This window comes from Ziziphus jujuba, chromosome 6 (genome assembly GCF_031755915.1).
Source record: "Ziziphus jujuba cultivar Dongzao chromosome 6, ASM3175591v1".
NCBI lineage: Eukaryota > Viridiplantae > Streptophyta > Magnoliopsida > Rosales > Rhamnaceae > Ziziphus > Ziziphus jujuba.
The window spans coordinates 23,547,518-23,566,355 of NC_083384.1; the positions used below are offsets into that span (position 1 = coordinate 23,547,518).

Consider the following 18,838-nt stretch of genomic DNA (forward strand, 5'->3'; position numbering starts at 1 on the left):
CAAAAACAATTTTGTTACGACAAACTCAAACTGGGTTTAATTATAAATTGATTTCATAGAACAAACAATGGTCTCAAAAAAATTTGAACCACATGAAAGTCAATTTGAAGCCAATCATGATATTTATCAAAATTAATTACAAAAAAGAATTGTAAACAATCAATTCATGCAATCGAGGATAGATCATATCATAGATTAAAAGTCATAAATCAATATATATATATATATATATATATATGTATATAACATGGCTCTTATATAACACGACAGATAGATTAGATTATGTAAGCAGATAATGAAATAGTAAAATAAAAGTACATAGTTTTGATACTAATTGTTAGTGCTATAATAAATAATCTAACATGCTCAACACTGTTTCCCATAGATCACATATACAATGTTTTATTGTATTGAATATATAAAATAGATTAGAGTCACTAACCTCTATAAGCGGTCATTGAAATTTTGATACAATCTATAATCTTGTAAAACAGAAAAAACAATATAATAGCAGTGCATAAATACACATATTCTTTTCTAATCCGTCTCTTATAAATTAGTGGTGATCTCACAAACCCTAAGAATATATTGTATGTATTCTTAGTTATTTGCCTTACCGACAAAACATTAGTCTTTTAAAAACTTAAATCATATACAAGTTATATAATTTACTTATTAATTTTAACATACATCAAAATAATAATTTAATAAATAATATATAATAATAATAAAATATTAATAAGTTAATAAACAAGACAATTTCATCCTTGATATAAATAAATACCATAAACAAATTATTGATTATAATATATATTTAACACAATATGTATCGACAGAGAAATGGGGTTGCTGATGTTCTTTTTAAAGCTGCCACATCAAAGACTGATGTGACATCGTCCTTTTCACTCCCAACTTTTGCTACTCAACGTCATTTGGATGATTTAGTTGGCAATCAAAATTATCGATCAGTTAATTTGTCTTGTATAGCTGTTTGGATTTCCCTTTGTGGGTGCTGTTTATTTTATTTTTTTCCCTCATGTACTTATTAATCTTTCTTTTTTAATTAAACTTCTCTTGATCTTGACTTGTGTTTTAGAAGATGCCACTATAATTAGGATGTCCCATTTCACTTGTTGGATTAAGTGATTCTTTCGAATTATTATTATTATTGTACATCATTAACTTTATTTTTTCAACATAGACTAAAAGTATTGACTTAACAGAACAATAAAGAAAGATAAAAGTAGTGCATTTAGAGGCGGAGCCAAGATTTTGGGAGAGTGGGGGCAAATTAACATTTTTTGTTTTTGTTTTTTGTTTTGATTTTTTTTTTTTTAAGATTTAAACATCTAATAATAAAAATATAGTTTAAATTCAAAATAAATGTAAATAATTTTATTAAAATACTTTAAAATTTTATTTTGAGCCGAGAAATTTGTGTGAAATAAAATTTTTGTTTAAATTAAAAATAAATGTATATAATTTCAATAAAATACCTTTAAAAATTATTTTGAATCGAGAAATTTTTGTTGAACTAATAATATAAGAGATTTTTTTTAATAGTTAACATGAAGAGTATCATTCTCAAAAAAAAAAATGTAAAAAGAAAAATGAATTGAAGAAGATAATAATGCCAAATTTTATTTGGCATTACTTGTGTATTATATATGGTAAATTCTTTGGCATTATTTATGCATTATATTTGGTTAGTTGATATGAGTTTTGCTAGAAATTTGACAGTAATAAATTTAAATTACTTACCCTTTAAAACTCATTAATGAGACAATTCAAACGTCTAAAACTGATTTGACGCTATTATCATTATCTTAAACAAGATGGACTTTTAATGTGGAGGTAAAAAGGTAAATACATTCATTTACGTAATTAAGTAATAGACTATTTATGGGTAATTAAGGTTAAGCCAAATTTGGTGCAGGGCAGCTGTCCCCAACCTAAATTCGGCCATGAAACAATGATACTACGTAGATACCATTACTATACAATTCACTATTTTTTTATAGTATTATTATAACAAATTCTAATTTAAAAGTTAGTTGAATTTCCTGCTAGCTTTTTTCAATCTTTGTTTATGTTTATGTTTATCTTTTTATCACAACTATTCATTTGAAAAATATCCAATACAATGGTAAAAAATTAATGTCATATGATTTGCACATATTCAATGAACACATGTGGAATACACGTGCTTTTCTATTTCTTTTTCTTGCTTCTAAGTTCCTTCATGATTTGGCATTTTTAAACAATTGCTAACTGAGATTTTATAGTGAGACTCTCTAATATGAAGAACTTTTACCATCAAGGAAAAGATAAAGGGAAAGGAGAACTTCAGATGGGAGAAATTAAATCAATCATTCAAAAAGAAAACTTTGATTATATAGAAAGAAACCAAGAATTTCACTTTTGAAGTACATTCAAACATGAGAGGAAGTATCCCTTCTATATGCCTTTCTATGAGGAATGAAAAGCGCAAAATTAGTGATTTCAAATTTTAAAATTTAATTTGTAGAAGTTGCAATTAGAACAATCATACAATTAAATTCTAAGAGATAGTAATTACCATGAGAAACATAAAATGATAAGATAGTAGAAATACAGAATCAAACTTATATCGACTTTGATAGCATCAACATGCCAAACAGGATGCTGGCAAATGACATTTTTCTCAATTGACTCCAAAAATTGCCTTGAGAAGAGGGCATGTCTCTACCAGATTTGGAACTCAGACATGAGTTTAGTGAACATGTGCAAAAGAAACATCGTATTCCATAAAAGATTGAAGGAACTTAGACAAACGAAAAAGAAAGAGAAAAGCATGTGTGTTGCAAATGAATTTAGTGAACATGTGTAAGTCATGTGACATATTAATTGATGTGTGAATTTTGACTATTGGATTGGACAGTTTTTAAATGAGTTTTTAAAAAAGATAAATATAAACAGTGACTAAAATAAGCCAACAAAAGATCCAGGTCCATTTAAAAGACAGAAAAATATAGTATATCAATTCACACCGATTAAGTTATCTTTACATAACTATAATATATGTTAATATTTAGAAATGATGCATTGCAGTGTGTGTGCACATATTACGACGTTCTAGGAATATTTGAAATGATATTCATATCAGATTTAAATTCATAATTTTATACAAATAATAAAATAAAACATCAGGTTATCCATGGATGTGACAAGACTTTGACAAGTTTAAATGTGAAAGAGAGATAAAGGTTAGTTTAATGAATATGAACATATCCAATCTGACTGATTTTGCATGCAAATTCCATGTTTCCACATGTCATATCCCCACTTTTTTTTTTGATGAACTGTCATATTCCCACTTTTAAGTGAAAGAACCAGCAAATTAAATATATTTTCAACTACTTCAAAATACTATATCGCGTTCCTTTTTTATTTTTTTATTTCTTAATATATGAGGAAATTAGTTAATTTACAAGTTGAAATTCATTTACATGAATCAAATTAAAAATACAGTAATTCTACAGGAAGGAACCAATTAAATGGTTCCCTAATTAATTACTGTCCATTCGCAAAAAATTAAACACACACACACACATATATATATATATATATATATATATCTACACATATAGTTCACCTCCATAGCTCTCATAATTAATTAATCAAAATATTTTACAGTATTCGTAACCAAAAAAAATAGTGCAAACCAATCTCAAGATATTTGCATAATTATTTCTCTTGGACGTTTTTTCTTTTTTTAATGGGTTATCAATTATTATAATTAGCTTTAGTCATTAGAAGTGGTTTTCTTAGAGTCCCTTTGCAACTTTGTTTTTCCCTTACCTTCCCGAGAACCAAACAGAAAACTAAGGGGAGGCAGATTTGGCAGAAACATAGTTGTTGATTAGCGCCAAAGCATTGCTGGTAAGATGCTCCACTTTCACTATGTGTATCCGAACAGCATTCTTCACTCTCCCATTCATATTACGCTCAGCAAAGCCATCCATACAAGTGTCGGCATCCGTCAACGCAGCACTAGCCCACGTTTGAATATTATTCATTTGGAGCTCGAAATCCGGTCCTTGTGATCGTCTGGCCCGACCCAGTTCACTTACAGAGTTCTTCAACTCATAGACCGAGTCATCAATTAACTCCACGCAGTCTTGCACCGCTGCAGCCACAATGGGATTTAGGCCGTTGATTCTAGAGAGCTTATTCATGGTCACTGACGTTGCAATGGCCGCTCCAAGGGACACGTTGAGGGCCGCATGGGCTAGGAGTCTTGAGTCGGTTTTGATTTTGCCTGCGAAAATTGAGAGGGAATTGTAGCACAGCTCGGGATAGGTTGTGAGACGGCATGATCTTCTTATGTATTTGGTGTCCGCTTTGCATAGAAATGGTGTTGTAGTATTGTCTGAGGTAGGATTTACCACCGTAGAGAATTGGAGGATGAGGAGAAGAGCAACCAGTACATTCACAGAACAAGATGGACCTCCCATCTCTATCCTTTCTTCAGTCTTTTTTTTTTTTTTTTTTTTTTTTTTTTTTTGTGTTGTTTGCTATGGGTGCTAGGAGTTCCACAGAATTTATGGGTAATTTATTGGGTGCTTTATTAAATTATTGAAAGGGGAAAGAGGGGTCCCAATTTGTTGAAAAGCTTGTATGGTTTCTATAAATTGGAAGAAAAAGCCAGATTTGAGGTTGATTGAGATTTTTTGCGGTGTGAATATACAACCAATTATTCGGCCGACATATGCAGTCCTTTTTTATTATTTTTTTCTAATTAAAAATATGCTTTCCAATAATTATAAACCATCGATTAGGAACAAGGTTCTCGTTCTCATTTGAATTTAGTCCATTCTAGTCATTCAAGAAGTGTACGTTATATATATATATATATATATATATTATATTGAAGAAGTGGACGTTTATTTATTATCATTATTATTATTATTATTTTGAAAAAACTTATCTTTAAACTTTAAAGGATGATAAGGGAAAAACAACATCTGGAGGTTTTTGATTTTTATTTAATTATTTATTTTTCGGAAAGCACAATATTTGGAGTTTGTGATCAGTTGTCCCTTATCTTTAATCCCTGTTAGCCAATATTTGGTAACATATTGCTGGATTTTTTTATTTTTTATTTTTGGTTTCCTTTATCTAATTTTTTGTAATTTATTTAAATCAAATATTTCTAAATCATATCAATTAATTTTAAAGTTAAGGATTAGAAAAGAAAAAAAAGAAAAAAAACATAAACACCAGAATATCAATAAAATTTCAAATTATCATTTTTTCTTTCTTACAAGTTTATAGTCAAGAGAGACGTGTAACAAATAATTACTATTCACAAATGCTAATAAACATTTTAGATAAGTAAATTACATAACAATCAGGTAGAAAAACTAAGATAAAAAAACTAAATTAAAACCAATTAGTTACCAAACAACATCTAACGTTTTTTCCTTTTTTGTTTTATATCTACAAATTTTTTTAAAGGTTTTGCTTTAGTTCTATGTAATAGGCTTGTGCTTTAAATGATAGGTGTCTCTACCCTTACTTCTCACCGAAGACATGCTTAATTAAGAAAAGAGAGAAATATAATGCCAAATTTAAAACAATTTCATAATGTTAATAAATTGAGGTTCATTTTAATAAGCATTTTTTATTTTGCAATTATACAAGACTATAATAGTAGTGATTTAGCATTCATGTATATAAAGCTACCAATTGAGCTCCTATCATAATGATTTTTTTCATCATTTACAATAATACCCCCTTACTTCTATAATAATTTCCCCCTTCCACCTTAATGGCTTGAATTCATAACATTCTACATGTAAGTTTGAGAGGTTTACTTTGTGAATGATCTCACTTTTAAAAACAAATATATTCAAAAACAAATTGTAGTCAGTCGGGTTTGATGGAGATAAAGTGGGACAAGGGCACAAGCCAACACAACGCTGTATTCCTATCATTTATAATAATACCCCCCCTTACTTCTATAATAATTTCCCCCTTCCACCTCAATGTCTTGAATTCATAATTTTCTACATGTAAGTTTGAATGGTTTACTTTGTGAATGATCTCATCTTTTGAAAACAAATTTATTCAAAAAAAAAAAAAATCTAGTGGATGAGACCACTTACCATTAAAAAAAAAAAAAAAATTCTATTTAGTTTGGTTTGATGGAGATAAAGTGGGACGAGGGCACAAGCCAACGCAACGTTGTATTACTTTGATGGTGGGAAGAATTAAAGAGGACAACTTCAAGAACCAATATGATGTTCTCCTATTTTAAGTTTGTTACCATTGGATTGTAAGCATTTCATTTGAGTTAGAAAGTTGCTACATCAAATTAGTATCAAAGCTCAGATTTTGCAGTGTTCTACCATGGCTAACTCTGATAGCTATGTTGATACCATGGCTGAAAACCAAGATGTGAAGGCTTTTAGGCAGCCATACTGAGTATTGAGTAAAAGATTGATAAATTAACCTTTGAGTTTCATTAATCTCTGCTTTGACTTGAGCATGGTCTTTCAATGACTTATGTGACAACGAAGCAAAGAGATCAAGAACTTGCTCGACCTCCTCTAGTGGTTAAAAGAGCTCCTTATTATCATTCAAGTCCAATATCTAAATTTGTAGGTTCCATCGAGCTCCACAAAGTCACCACCAATTCTTTTCGACATTCATTCTAAGACAAGATTGAAGCTTTAGTTGTTGGTTTCATCTACGACAACAACAATAGGCTTTCAGTGAACCACAAATGGATAACAATTAATGGTGCTCAGAATAGGTATCATCGAAATTCTAATTCATATGATTACATTGTCAAAATTGATATTCTTTGTTTTGATGGCCTTCTTCATATCAACGATTTCTTGGATTGGATGCAAAGTATAGAAACATTCTTAGATTACAATTTACATGAACATTTTTGAATGACAAGAAGTTAACCGGTTAAATATAAGTTGAGAGGGGTGCATCAACTTGATGGGAACAATTACAGTTGAATCGATAGAGAGAAGGGAAAGAAGAAATCAAAACATGGCATAAAATGGAACAATTGTTGAAAGTCAGGTTGTCATCTTACTGATTATGATAAGTTATTTTATCAATAATATCACTAGTGTCAAAAAAATGGAAGAACAATTAATGAGAATACGGATGAATTATTTAAGTTGATTTCAAGAAATAATTTTCCGAAAACTGAACACCGACAAATTTTTAGGTACATAAGTGAATTCACACTACCAATTTAGGAAAAACTTGAATTAAGCCCCATTTGGAACCTCATGATACTGTGAACCTTGCTAATCGAGTGGAGAGACAACTCTTAAGAACTTCTTGAACACCAACTAAATGGAGACCCCTTTTTGACTTTTATCCTAATAGACCAAAACCAACCAACATGAACAACCTAAACATTTGCCAAATAGCTATTAGCCTAAATAGATGTAACATGCCAACCCAAGAAATGCTCCAAATTTGAACTTTTAACCAACTTTAACCAGGGTTGATTAGGATTGACCAATTGGATTTCACAATTGACTTTTTACTACGAGAGGAATTTCACTTTGACTGAGGAACTTGGGTAAAGTATTGATTATCTCGAACTAGTAGTACGCTAATATCAGAACTGAGATTATAAAGTTATTATCATAACAGGATATAATCTAAACTAATAGGCAAGCTCGAGATTAACTTTTTATTTATATAGATTTTGATTTTGACTTATGTATCACGTGATAATGCTTGTAGATATGAGTCTTAGACTAGCGGCACATTTAATTTGGACCTACAATTAAAAAGATATGAGTCTATAAGTTGCCTTGATTTTTCTAGTTCTAAAATTATCGGGTAATTTTATCAAAAGCATGTGGAGAAATTTTGAAAAATATCCCGAAAGGTGCCATGTGCCACGTGCCACTCCCCTCTTTTTATTTTTCTTTTTTTAATTTTCTTTTCTCTTTCCTCCACCACTAAAACATCTCTCTCTCTCTCTCTCCTTACTTCTCTCTCATGGTTTGGCCAGAATTGACCATATTCTAGCCAGCCGCTGGCAAAGCCCAGTTGCTGGCGATGCCGTCTGCTAAGTTTCATGGCTGGTTGGCCTACAATGTGCCCAAATTGGGTGACTAAAGCCGGTGATGGCCTCTATTTTTTCAAATTCCAAGTCTTTTTTGGGATATAATGGATTGAAGTTTGGCTGAAACTTTCTTCCCATTTCTGGCCACTGACGATGATTTCGGGGTTTTGAGCTAAGTATATTTGATTCTTGTCTTACAAGCTTTCAATTGATATAATTTGTAAATTATGATTGAGTATTTAAAATTTCATCATTTCTAAGCTAATTTAGAAACTGTTGTAAAAATTGGATTGCGTTGGAAGTTTTCCTAAGAAAAATTATTGCATATAGGTTCAAAGTACGCAATAGAAGTTAATGGAATGCTTAATTTCATAAAATTAAGTGTGAGAAACCCCAAATTTCAGGTAATAGGCCAATTGGGTTTACTGCATAGCTGGACTTCTTTTAGAGTCGAACATTGGGAACCCAAAGTAGTGAGACTGGAAAATGTATATGTTATTTAAATAATATTTTTGGTGTATGTTAGGCACTCGGTTGGACTTGTAGTGAACCCTATAGTAGAGCAATAATGGACAATGTTATTAGAATAAATGAGATATTTTTTTCTAAGTTTTATTTTGGAGTTAAATAAATATATATATATATATATATATATTCATTTATTTAGTTATTACCAAAAGTTGGATTTAAAGTGATTGTTTAACAAATTATGGTTAAATGAGTAATTTATAAAATTCCAAAAAGAGGTTTTAATGCTTATGTTTATTTAAAAATATCTTTATTAGTTGATTTATTATTTTAATTGCGAAACGATTTACCTTAAAATTTATTCTTGATAAAATGATTATGTAATCAAAATATATTTGCATATATTTATATATTTATATGTGTGATATAAATGAATACATGCATATGATTTTGTAAAGCTAATTGTTCTTATTTATTGATCTATTTAATTACTGAATTATTTATTTATTTAGTTGTCCATGTAGATCTAAAAGAATTAAAAATTCTAAGATTACGTAATATTAAAACGATATTACCATAGTATAATCCCCTAAGATTATGTTAGGGGCTTCATGAATATTTATGTAATTATTTATTTAATTATTCGTTTATTTATTTGTTCGTTTAAAACATTTAACTACGTTTTAAAAATGTAATTATGGGGAGTTTACATTTTCGTAATTATATATATTTTATGTGACTAGCTAGTTTGTATATGCATCATACAATACTAGTGTTTTGTACTGTTATGTTTATGGATTAGCTTATAGGTTGTATTTAGTCATCTTTTGTGAGCTGTGACGAGCGAGAATGGATAGATATTTTGAGATGATAGTAATAATTACGCTCCCCATGGTCGAAGAATGGTAAGTTAGTCATTCCTATAGGAGCTAAGGTGAGTAAGGATAGATAGTTATTCCTATTGTGATGAAATTAGCCAACCCCCTTGGTCGTAGGATGGCATATTATTTAGCATCAACACATTTAGGATGCTGATGGGGCCGTGTGCAAGTTTTCTTCTCTCTGTTCATCTGCTAAGTGGTGTTTAGGACACCAAACATCACTTGGCAGCACTAGTATATGGTATGATGCATCGGATATCCTTTCGATATATATATATGTTAGGTTATGTTATGCTATACCATACCGTACTGAGGCAACGATCCAATTCGACTAATGAATGGCTTAATATTGTATCTCTGCTACTTACAAGACCAACGGATTAGACAATCATTATAGACAACTACTTTTAGCCATATTGGTAGTAATATGCATACGGATAGTTGATATCATGGGACCGCACATTAGTATACTATACAATACATTTAGTATATCTCCACTATGAGTGTACTGGTTATGTAATATATTTATCAATCTTAGTTTTATTTTACCTATTTATGATTACTATTATTATTGTTGTTGTTGTTGTTGTTGTTATTGTTATTCTTATTATCATCATCATTGCCAACTGCACAATTGTTGTATTTGTCTGAATTGATGATTTAATGGATTTGGAGATATTGTAGCTTTCAGACAAGTGTATTAGTCTTCGGATAGTATTGTAGCCTTCAAACAGGTATGGTAGCCTTTGGGCAGGTATCGTAATTTTCAGATAGGTATTGTAGCCTTTGGAGAGGTATCGTACCTTTCGAGTAGGTATGGTAGCATTCAAGTTGGTATTATAGCCTTAGGGCAAATAATATAGCCTTTAGGAAGGTTCAGACAGATATTGTAGCATTCAGGTAGGTATCGTAACTTTTGGACAATTATGGTAGCCTTCGGACATGTATTATAGCCTTCAACCAGGTATCGTAGCCTTTAGACAGGTATAGTAGCTTTTTGGCATATATGGTGGCATTCGGGTAGTTATTGTAGTCTTCTGGCAAATGTATTAGCCTTTGGATAGGTATTGCATTTTTTAGGCAAGTTACCCAAATTTTTCGAGAGGTTGTATACATATATTTATATATATTTACGTTGGTTCTGGATAGTGATGATATTATCGGAGTCATCGATAAGGCCTCAATTGTTCAATTTAAAATATTGTTCCGTTATGTGCATTTCTTAAATGTAATTTATTTTTCTAAAAGTCGTCTGACAATTTATCGATGATCAGCAGTATTGTATTGGTATATGTTCTAAATATTAAAGGGTTGACTGAATGATTTAAGATTTGGGACCAAATTGTATTATTATTATTATTATTATTTTCTATCTACATTTATGTGTTTAGTGTGTTCATGAAGTGCTATAGAAATGTGAGACTTTAATAAGTAGGTGGTGTGGGCAGCAATGAGTGACAAAAGTATGTATATGTGATGCTGAGCAAGGATCTGGGAAAAGTTAGGGCTATTTAGGTACCGGTAGTAAGCTCCAGAAGGGGTCCTAATACATATAAATGTTTACCTTTACGATTTATTAATTTTTTTACTCATTTGCATTTTTTATGCTATTGTTATTAAAGCCCTGCAAATTTGTGAAAATTTATAGTATGGTGGGAGGAGTAAAGTGGATATATATTTTCGGATTGGGTTTTCTATGTACAGTACATTTAGGGGAGTCTAGCTTATAGGGAGATGTTATTGGATTTTCTATAAAATTTCTAGTGTGGTTTCCTCTAGTGAAGAATATCCTAGAGTTTTCAATAGGTAACTCTAGGAGGATCTTGACATCAGAAACCATGAAAAATAGCTTCAAACCTCCAAACCTTTATTTTAGGTCGTTCCCTTTGAAATGCTTCAAGGTAACCAAGTGGGCACAAATCTAGTAATTGTTTACAAAGAAAGCTTTTTCTAAATTTGGGATGTAGTTGAGGAATTTAGTGGGGAAGAAAAAGTTCATTATGATGAGAATAATGTAGCAACTAAATCACTAATTGGGAATGAAGGAGAATAGATGATTTGTATCATTTAAAACTTGTTGTTTTCCACGGTGCCTAACAATACACCAAGGCATTTTATATTTAAAACAATATGTACAATTGATGCAAAACCTTATGAGGCTATCATATATAGTGGAAGCTGTCAAAATTGTGGTCTCTAAATCACTTGGCAAAGCTTTGGAATTGCTTGTTTTAAAGCATCCTCACCCATACATGATAGGATAGATCAGAAGGGACAATGAAACCATTATTAATGAACTTTGCAGCGTACCTCTCTCCAGTGGCTCTTGATGTGGTTGGCTATGATATTGTTAAAATGGATGCTTGCCACATATTATTTGGTAGACTATGGTGATATGACAGAGAAGTGGTTCATAATGGTAAAACCAAGACAGACTATTTCCATTGGATAACCAAGTAGATCATACTTTTACCTGCTACATATAAACTAATTCTATAACCTTCCACTTCACAATTTGCAAGACCATTTGAAATTTTAAAAATTGCTACTAAACCTGATTTTGATTATATCATGGATATTGTACTTAAATTTCCTAAATCTACCTCAACCAAAGGTTCACAACCTATCCAAAATTTACTTTCAAAATTTAAGGACCTTTTCCCAAAAGAGTTACTAGTTGAACTTCCACCAAAAGGAGATATCCAATATAATATTGATCTTGTTTGTTTGGCCAGCCTACAAATTTGCCTCATTACACAATGAGCCTCGAAGATTATGAGATCTTATTGGAATTTTTTTTATGACCTATTGGAAAAGAAATTGATTAGAGAATAAGAGCCTTTTAGCAGTATCTACATTGTTGGTTCCAAAAAAAATGGAGGATGTGCATTGAGAGGAAAGTAATCAACAAAATTATTATCAAATATAGATTCCCTATCCCAAGATTAGAAGAATTGGAAAGTTCATAAGTCTTCTCTAAGCTTGATTTGAAGAGTAGATATCATCAAACCCAAATGAGAGAGGGAGATGAATGGAAGATTTCCTTTGAAACTAGAGAAGGATTATATGAATGGTAGGTTATGCTCTTTAGATTGTGCAATGCACCAAGCACTTTTATAAGGCTTATGAATCAAATTCTCAAGTCTTTCATTGGAAAGTTTGTAGTTGTTTACTTCAGTGATATATTGATCTTCAATAAACAAAATGGAGATCACTTAGATCAGCTTCACCAAGTGTTCTAAGTTCTTAGAAAAAAGAAAAAAAAGAAAAACTTTATTCAAGCATCCATAAATTTGAGTTCTTCACTGAGGAGCTATTGTTACTTGGGCTTTTAGTAACAAAAATGGCATACATATTGACCTTAATAGGATCCAAGCAATTGTGGATTGAATCCCGCTTAAAATAGTTACAGAACTCAGGAGCTTTTATTGTCTTGCAACACTTTATAAGCGATTCATCAAACAGTTTAGTGACATTGCAGCTCACATACAAATTTTAAAAAAAAAGGCCTATTCCAATAGTACTTTGAAACAAAAATTACTCATGCAGTCCTAGCGGTGCCTAATTTTGATAAGATATTTGAAGTAATGACAGATGCATCAAATATAGGAACTAAAGCAGTTTTGATGCAAGAAGGAAGGCCAACTGAATATTTTAGTGAGAAACTTTGTGAGGCAAGGCATATACGGACTACCTATGAACAAAAACTCTAATGCATACATTAAGCTGTTAACCTCAGGGAGCACTACTTGGTTCAAAGAGAGTATATACTTAGAAGTGATCAAAATCCCATTCAATGTCTCAACTTGCAAAAAAATTAAATGACCTCCATGTTTGCTAAATAATATTTCTCTAGAAATGTCACTACTTCAATCATAAACAGTTGAGTGGCTAATGCACCAAGCATGAGACCTACATTATTATCCATTTTATAGTTTAACTTGGTAGAGTTTAAATCCATCAAGGACCTCTATGCCATGGATGAAGATTTCTTTACTATTTGTGAAAATGTTTACTGCATGACAAAATGGTTGATTATCATATCATGGAGGGTTTCTATTAAAAGGTGATCGATTATGCATTCTTAGAACTTCACTTCAAGAATACATTTTACATTACCTACATACCGATGGCCTAGCAGCACACACAGAAAAAGATAAAACCATCTTTTTATTCACTTTTAGATTCATTTAGCCTAAAATAAAGAAGGATATAACCAACTATACTACAAGAAGTGATATCTATCATAGGGCCGAAAGCCATACTATAAGAGACTAGTTTATATACCCTTTTACTAGTGTCCTTAACAACATGGGAAGATCTATCATGAACTTTGTTCTTGGGTTGCCCATGACACCCAAAATGTTGGATTTTATACTGGTACTTGTTGAGAGGTTCTAAAAAATGGCACACTATTTTTCATGGCAAGAAAGTCGCTACTGCCAACTATGTAGGCAATATGTTTTCTAGAGAAATTGTTGGGCTACATGGAATTCCCAGATCCATGACCTATGATAGAGATGTGAAATTCATGAGACATTGCAAGAAGATTTTTTGGAAGAAATTTGACACCTAATTGAACTACAGTAGTGCCTATTATACCAGACTAATGGTCAAACTATGATGGTCAGTTGCACACTTTGACCAGACTAGGATGGTCAGTTTCAAACTGGGAAATATGTTAAGGACTTTGGTAAATCACATGCTTAAATAGTGAGACTCTATTGTAACACCCTACCTCCACTACGGACTTATCACTTTCTACCGATATTGTCCCTAATATAGCCATCACACTTGGTATGATGCTTCTTATTAAAAGCTTCCTAAGAGGTCATCCATCCTTGGATTACATTCGCTTGAGCAAGCTTATCTTTGAAGTTCTTTCAAACTCTGAAGACAATCTCTCTAAAACGAGACATTGTCATTATGAAACGTACTATTATTACATTTGAATTATCGCATGATCTACACCTGGATAATGTGGGATTGCACATATGGTAGCCAACTAGTGCCCAGCACCAGCCACACTGGTCGTCACAAATCCACTTTCCTTGGGGCCCAGTGTCCTCACTAGCATACTTTTGGCCTAGTACAAGCTTTGATACCATTTTTAACACCTGCCTCCATTGCGGACCTATCACTTTCTATCGATATTGTCCCTAACTTAGACACGTTACTTGGTATGGGTATTTAACGCTTTTTAAGAGGTCACCTAACCTTGGATTACTCTCACCTAAGCATGCTTAACTTTGAAGTTTTTTTCTAATCGTGAAGCTAATTGCTCTAAAAAGGTCTCAACATTATGAAAGTGACTATTAGTATATTTAAATCATCTTTGATCTACATTCAGATGATATGGGATTGGATACCAGGTAGTCTACCAATGCCCTATATCCACCCACACTGATTGTCACTTTACTCTACCCCGAACAAAATTTGCTTATAGTCACATGGTGAATCAAACAATTGGAAAATACTTATTTTCCATTTGCCTATGCCAAGGTATCTAATCATACTGTGGATTTTGTCTTTGTGATAAAACACTCCAACAAATTACCAACAACATTCACAGACAACTATGTCCAAAAATATGAGGCCATTAAAGCTTGAGTTAATGATTCAAATACTAAATACAAGTTTGTAGCTAATCGTCATATGCAATTTAAAACTTATTGTGAAAGGGATCTAATCATAAGGATCTTTCTCTGGAAAGAATATTCTAGAGTTGGTACATATAACAAGTTGCAGATGAAAAAGATTGGTTTGTTCTGGATTGAAAAGCTTTTAGGTTAATACGTACCTCGTGGTGTTGCCAGAAGATCTCAAAATTTCTCTAGTCTTCAATGTTGCAAATCTCCACCCTTATCTCCCACCAAACTATGCTCCAATGACTTAATTTGAAATCGAGGATTATTCCTGTAATGTTGGGGAAAAACTAAAGGAGACAACTTGAAGAACCAACACGATGTTTTCCTATTTTAATTCTATTATCCTTGTGATGATATGGCGACTTTTAAATTCTATGCTTTTATTTGTCTATTTGTAATGCACCGCTTAAATAACTAACCACATGGCGTTGTTTGTGTATGTCGATGACTAGATAGCTGGGTCAGAGTTTCACTCTAAATGCAGCTTTAGATGTCATTTTATTCTGTTTAAATACTAGTGTTGTTTTCAAAGGAAGGTAGATGATTTAGGTGCCCATATTTAAATACTAGTGTTATATTTCGAAGAGTAAAAATTTCCTTTATTTTATTAAAATCTCAGCTTTGTGTTTATACCATTATTTTTGACAAAATAGAATATTTATTGAAGATAATGTAATCCAAAATGTAGATTAAATTTTATGTAGATATTTTATTTATTTAAAATTTTGTTTTTATCCATATTAGATTATCAACCAGAATTTTTTTTTTTTTTTTTTTTTGGGTTAAAAGATTAGATTACCATTTAGGTTTTATTTTTCTCTGTTTATTTAATAGGGTTTCTATTTGACATATATATAAAGGATCCTCCAAAAAACAGCAAAGGAAACTCTTAACACTACATAAACCTTTCAGGATTCCTATCTAGCTATAGTCCACTGGTTTCTTAGCTTTTCATTTTTATTTTTCTTCTATTGTTCTAATTATTTTATTTTAAAGGATAAAAACCTTATAAGACTTTTAGTTTTCTGTTTTAAATACATTTGCCTAGTGAGTTAGATTCTTGAGCATTTTAATTTTACTTTATTTTAGGCACACCTTTTACAGAATCTACTACATTATGATTATTATTATTTTTTTAATCTAGATGTTTTTTTGGCATACCCACAGTCAAGAGACTGCTTAATATTATCAACATCTTGACTTATTAAATTTCCCTTCCAGCTGCAAATTTTGTTGTCCTTCAAATGCCCTCAAATTGCAGTTGAATAGAAACTATTGATCGGAGGATGGACGAGTAAAAAGAAGGAAAATAAAGATTAAAGGAAGAAGATATAGTTGGACACTGGCCTATATTAGAAAGTAGAAAAGAAATAGGGATAAGAAAAGGCTGAGAAATGGACTCGGAACAGCTGGTTAAACAGCACTATAGACTTGGCCACAACTGGTATTCATTGACTAATTCTACCCTTCTTCAGACCTGGTTTTTTAATATTGTGACTCTTCCATGCTGTCTTGAAAACCTTTTCCACCAATAAGAAAGTTTAGAAGTACAACAAGAGAGAGCGACGAAAAGTAAAAGCATAGGTAATTTTAACAAACTTTGCCACATGGCATTTTATGGTTGGATAGCTACCAGCTAATATATATGGTGTGATCTTCATGGTCTGGAAAATAACTAGAGTTTTTATCCAAAAAAAAAAGAAAAAAGAAAAAGAAAAAGAAACTAACTACAGTTCAAAGGAATAAAATGTCGAGTACAAAGCATAATATGGCTCCATCAGGTAGCAGTTAGTCGGCCATTTAATTTTTTTTGGTGTTAATCAAGTTCATCACATTTAAAGCATTAGTTATCAAAAATAGATAAATAAATAATTATATAAAGAAGAAAGAATTAAGTTAGACACATCACGGAGTGCTTAGTTTCTCCTAAATTAAAAAAGAAAAAAACTAACCGATTAATAGACAAAAATGTCCAAATTAGTAATTTAATTTAAAAAAAAAAGACCTTACAAATCTTCGGCTGGCATATTATATTAAATTACTATGATTTGTTTTTGAAAGGTGAATAATTTTATATTTATGTCTCTTCATCAAATTTTATGCATAGGACAGCTAATCTTGTTAAATACAAAATGCCAATGTATGTTTCGTAATAGAGAATGCCAATACATTGGTTACAAATGGCATCTTTCTATATTTCCAGGCCCCACTAATGACATGAACCGCAATAGAAACAATAATTAATTTTTTTAGCTCTCTAGCTATAAATTATTTTGGTATTCCAAGATGATAATGATAAGACCAAAACTTACCTCGTATTAAACAGCCTCACAAATTTAGCCAAATTAGCTTGGAAGATCTAGCACGGTTCTCCATACCATAATAAAAGTAGTATTCGATTCTGGGTGTGGCCCAACCCATATAACGATGTTTTTACTATATCTCTACCCCTATTTATGAAAGAAGCTTTACCGACTACTTTTCTACTTTTTCTGATGGTATGCCTGAGATGGTTCCCAAGTGTCTCCTTGCCATATTCCAGATAACAGACATTTCCATCCTTTTAGCTCCATATGATCTTCCTTTAGGTCCTGTCCTATCATTTTTTTTTCCTTTGCAGTTGAGCTTCAATTGGTCCACAAATCACTGAACATACTTTTGGAAAAAAGACTGGCAGTCTCTTTATCCACTTGATGATTCAGCTCGCATATATATATATATATATGTGTTATATGTGTGAAGCAACTTTTAAGGTGTAGACTATTATTATTATTTTATATTTTTATATTTATTTTAAGATATGGATTGAATTCAGGGCATGTTCTCAAAATAAGATAAGTTGAGACTGAATAAACCCTACAGATCTAGGATTATCTATAAAGTTCAACAAATGTGAGACTTTCTTTTTACTCCCTTTTACTCCCTTTAATTGAGTTTATCTGGGCTTAGACTGCTTTATATGCTGAGCCACTGGTTCTTGAAAGTTAAGGTATCCTTTGGTACCACATCGATTTTTTCGTTTTTGGCTATTAGTTTTTTCTACTTAAGCTTGGAAAAAAAGGAGGAAAAAAAAAAAAAACAAAAATCCAACAAAATTTGAAATTGTTTTCAATTTTGGTGTTTTTATATTTTTTTTTATAAAGTTTGTAATAGATGAAAATGTTTAACAAAATCTAATTAATATTTGAAGTAAACAAATTACATAAAACTAAACTGAAAAAAAGCAAAAAGAAAAAATCAAAATTTTCCTCATCCTTGTTTTGATCTATGTTGGCTTCCAATTTTTAATCATTTATTATTATTATTATTTGAATTCCATCCCATCTACATAAGAAAATCAATAACTCTGCACCATTATTTTTTCATATAATTTTCTATGCTTTTGTTTAGAGGAGAATAAAATATTAGTATATACTATTTTGATTTTTTTTTTTTTTAGTGAAATGATATATGATCTAGTCAAAATATTATAATAAAATTATTATACTTTTTAATAGCACAAAATAAAAATGTGTTTTTCTTTTTGTTATTATATATAAAATATTGTGCATTAAATTTTTTTGTGGCATATATATATATATATATACACTTTTTACAAAAGCCTTGGCCGCCCAAGGATAAGATCTTGGCTCTGCCCTTGTGTTACAATACGACATCTAACCTCGAGAGATTTGAGTTCCTAGGTAGTTTAATAAGTGGAAAGAAAATTACATCTCTAGCTACACTACACATACTCATGAAGACATATT

At 31.1% G+C, this 18,838-nt stretch overlaps 1 protein-coding gene across 1 annotated transcript; it reads right to left on the bottom strand.

The window, feature by feature from the left end:
* Window positions 1-3,457: 3,457 nt before the first annotated feature.
* On the bottom strand, window positions 3,458-4,555 carry LOC107435437 (21 kDa protein). Its single transcript, XM_016047046.4, has one exon. It carries the CDS (start codon window positions 4,494-4,496, stop codon window positions 3,864-3,866), a length of 633 nt encoding a protein of 210 aa, XP_015902532.3. The 5' UTR covers window positions 4,497-4,555; the 3' UTR covers window positions 3,458-3,863.
* Between the last annotated feature and the right edge of the window lie 14,283 nt (window positions 4,556-18,838).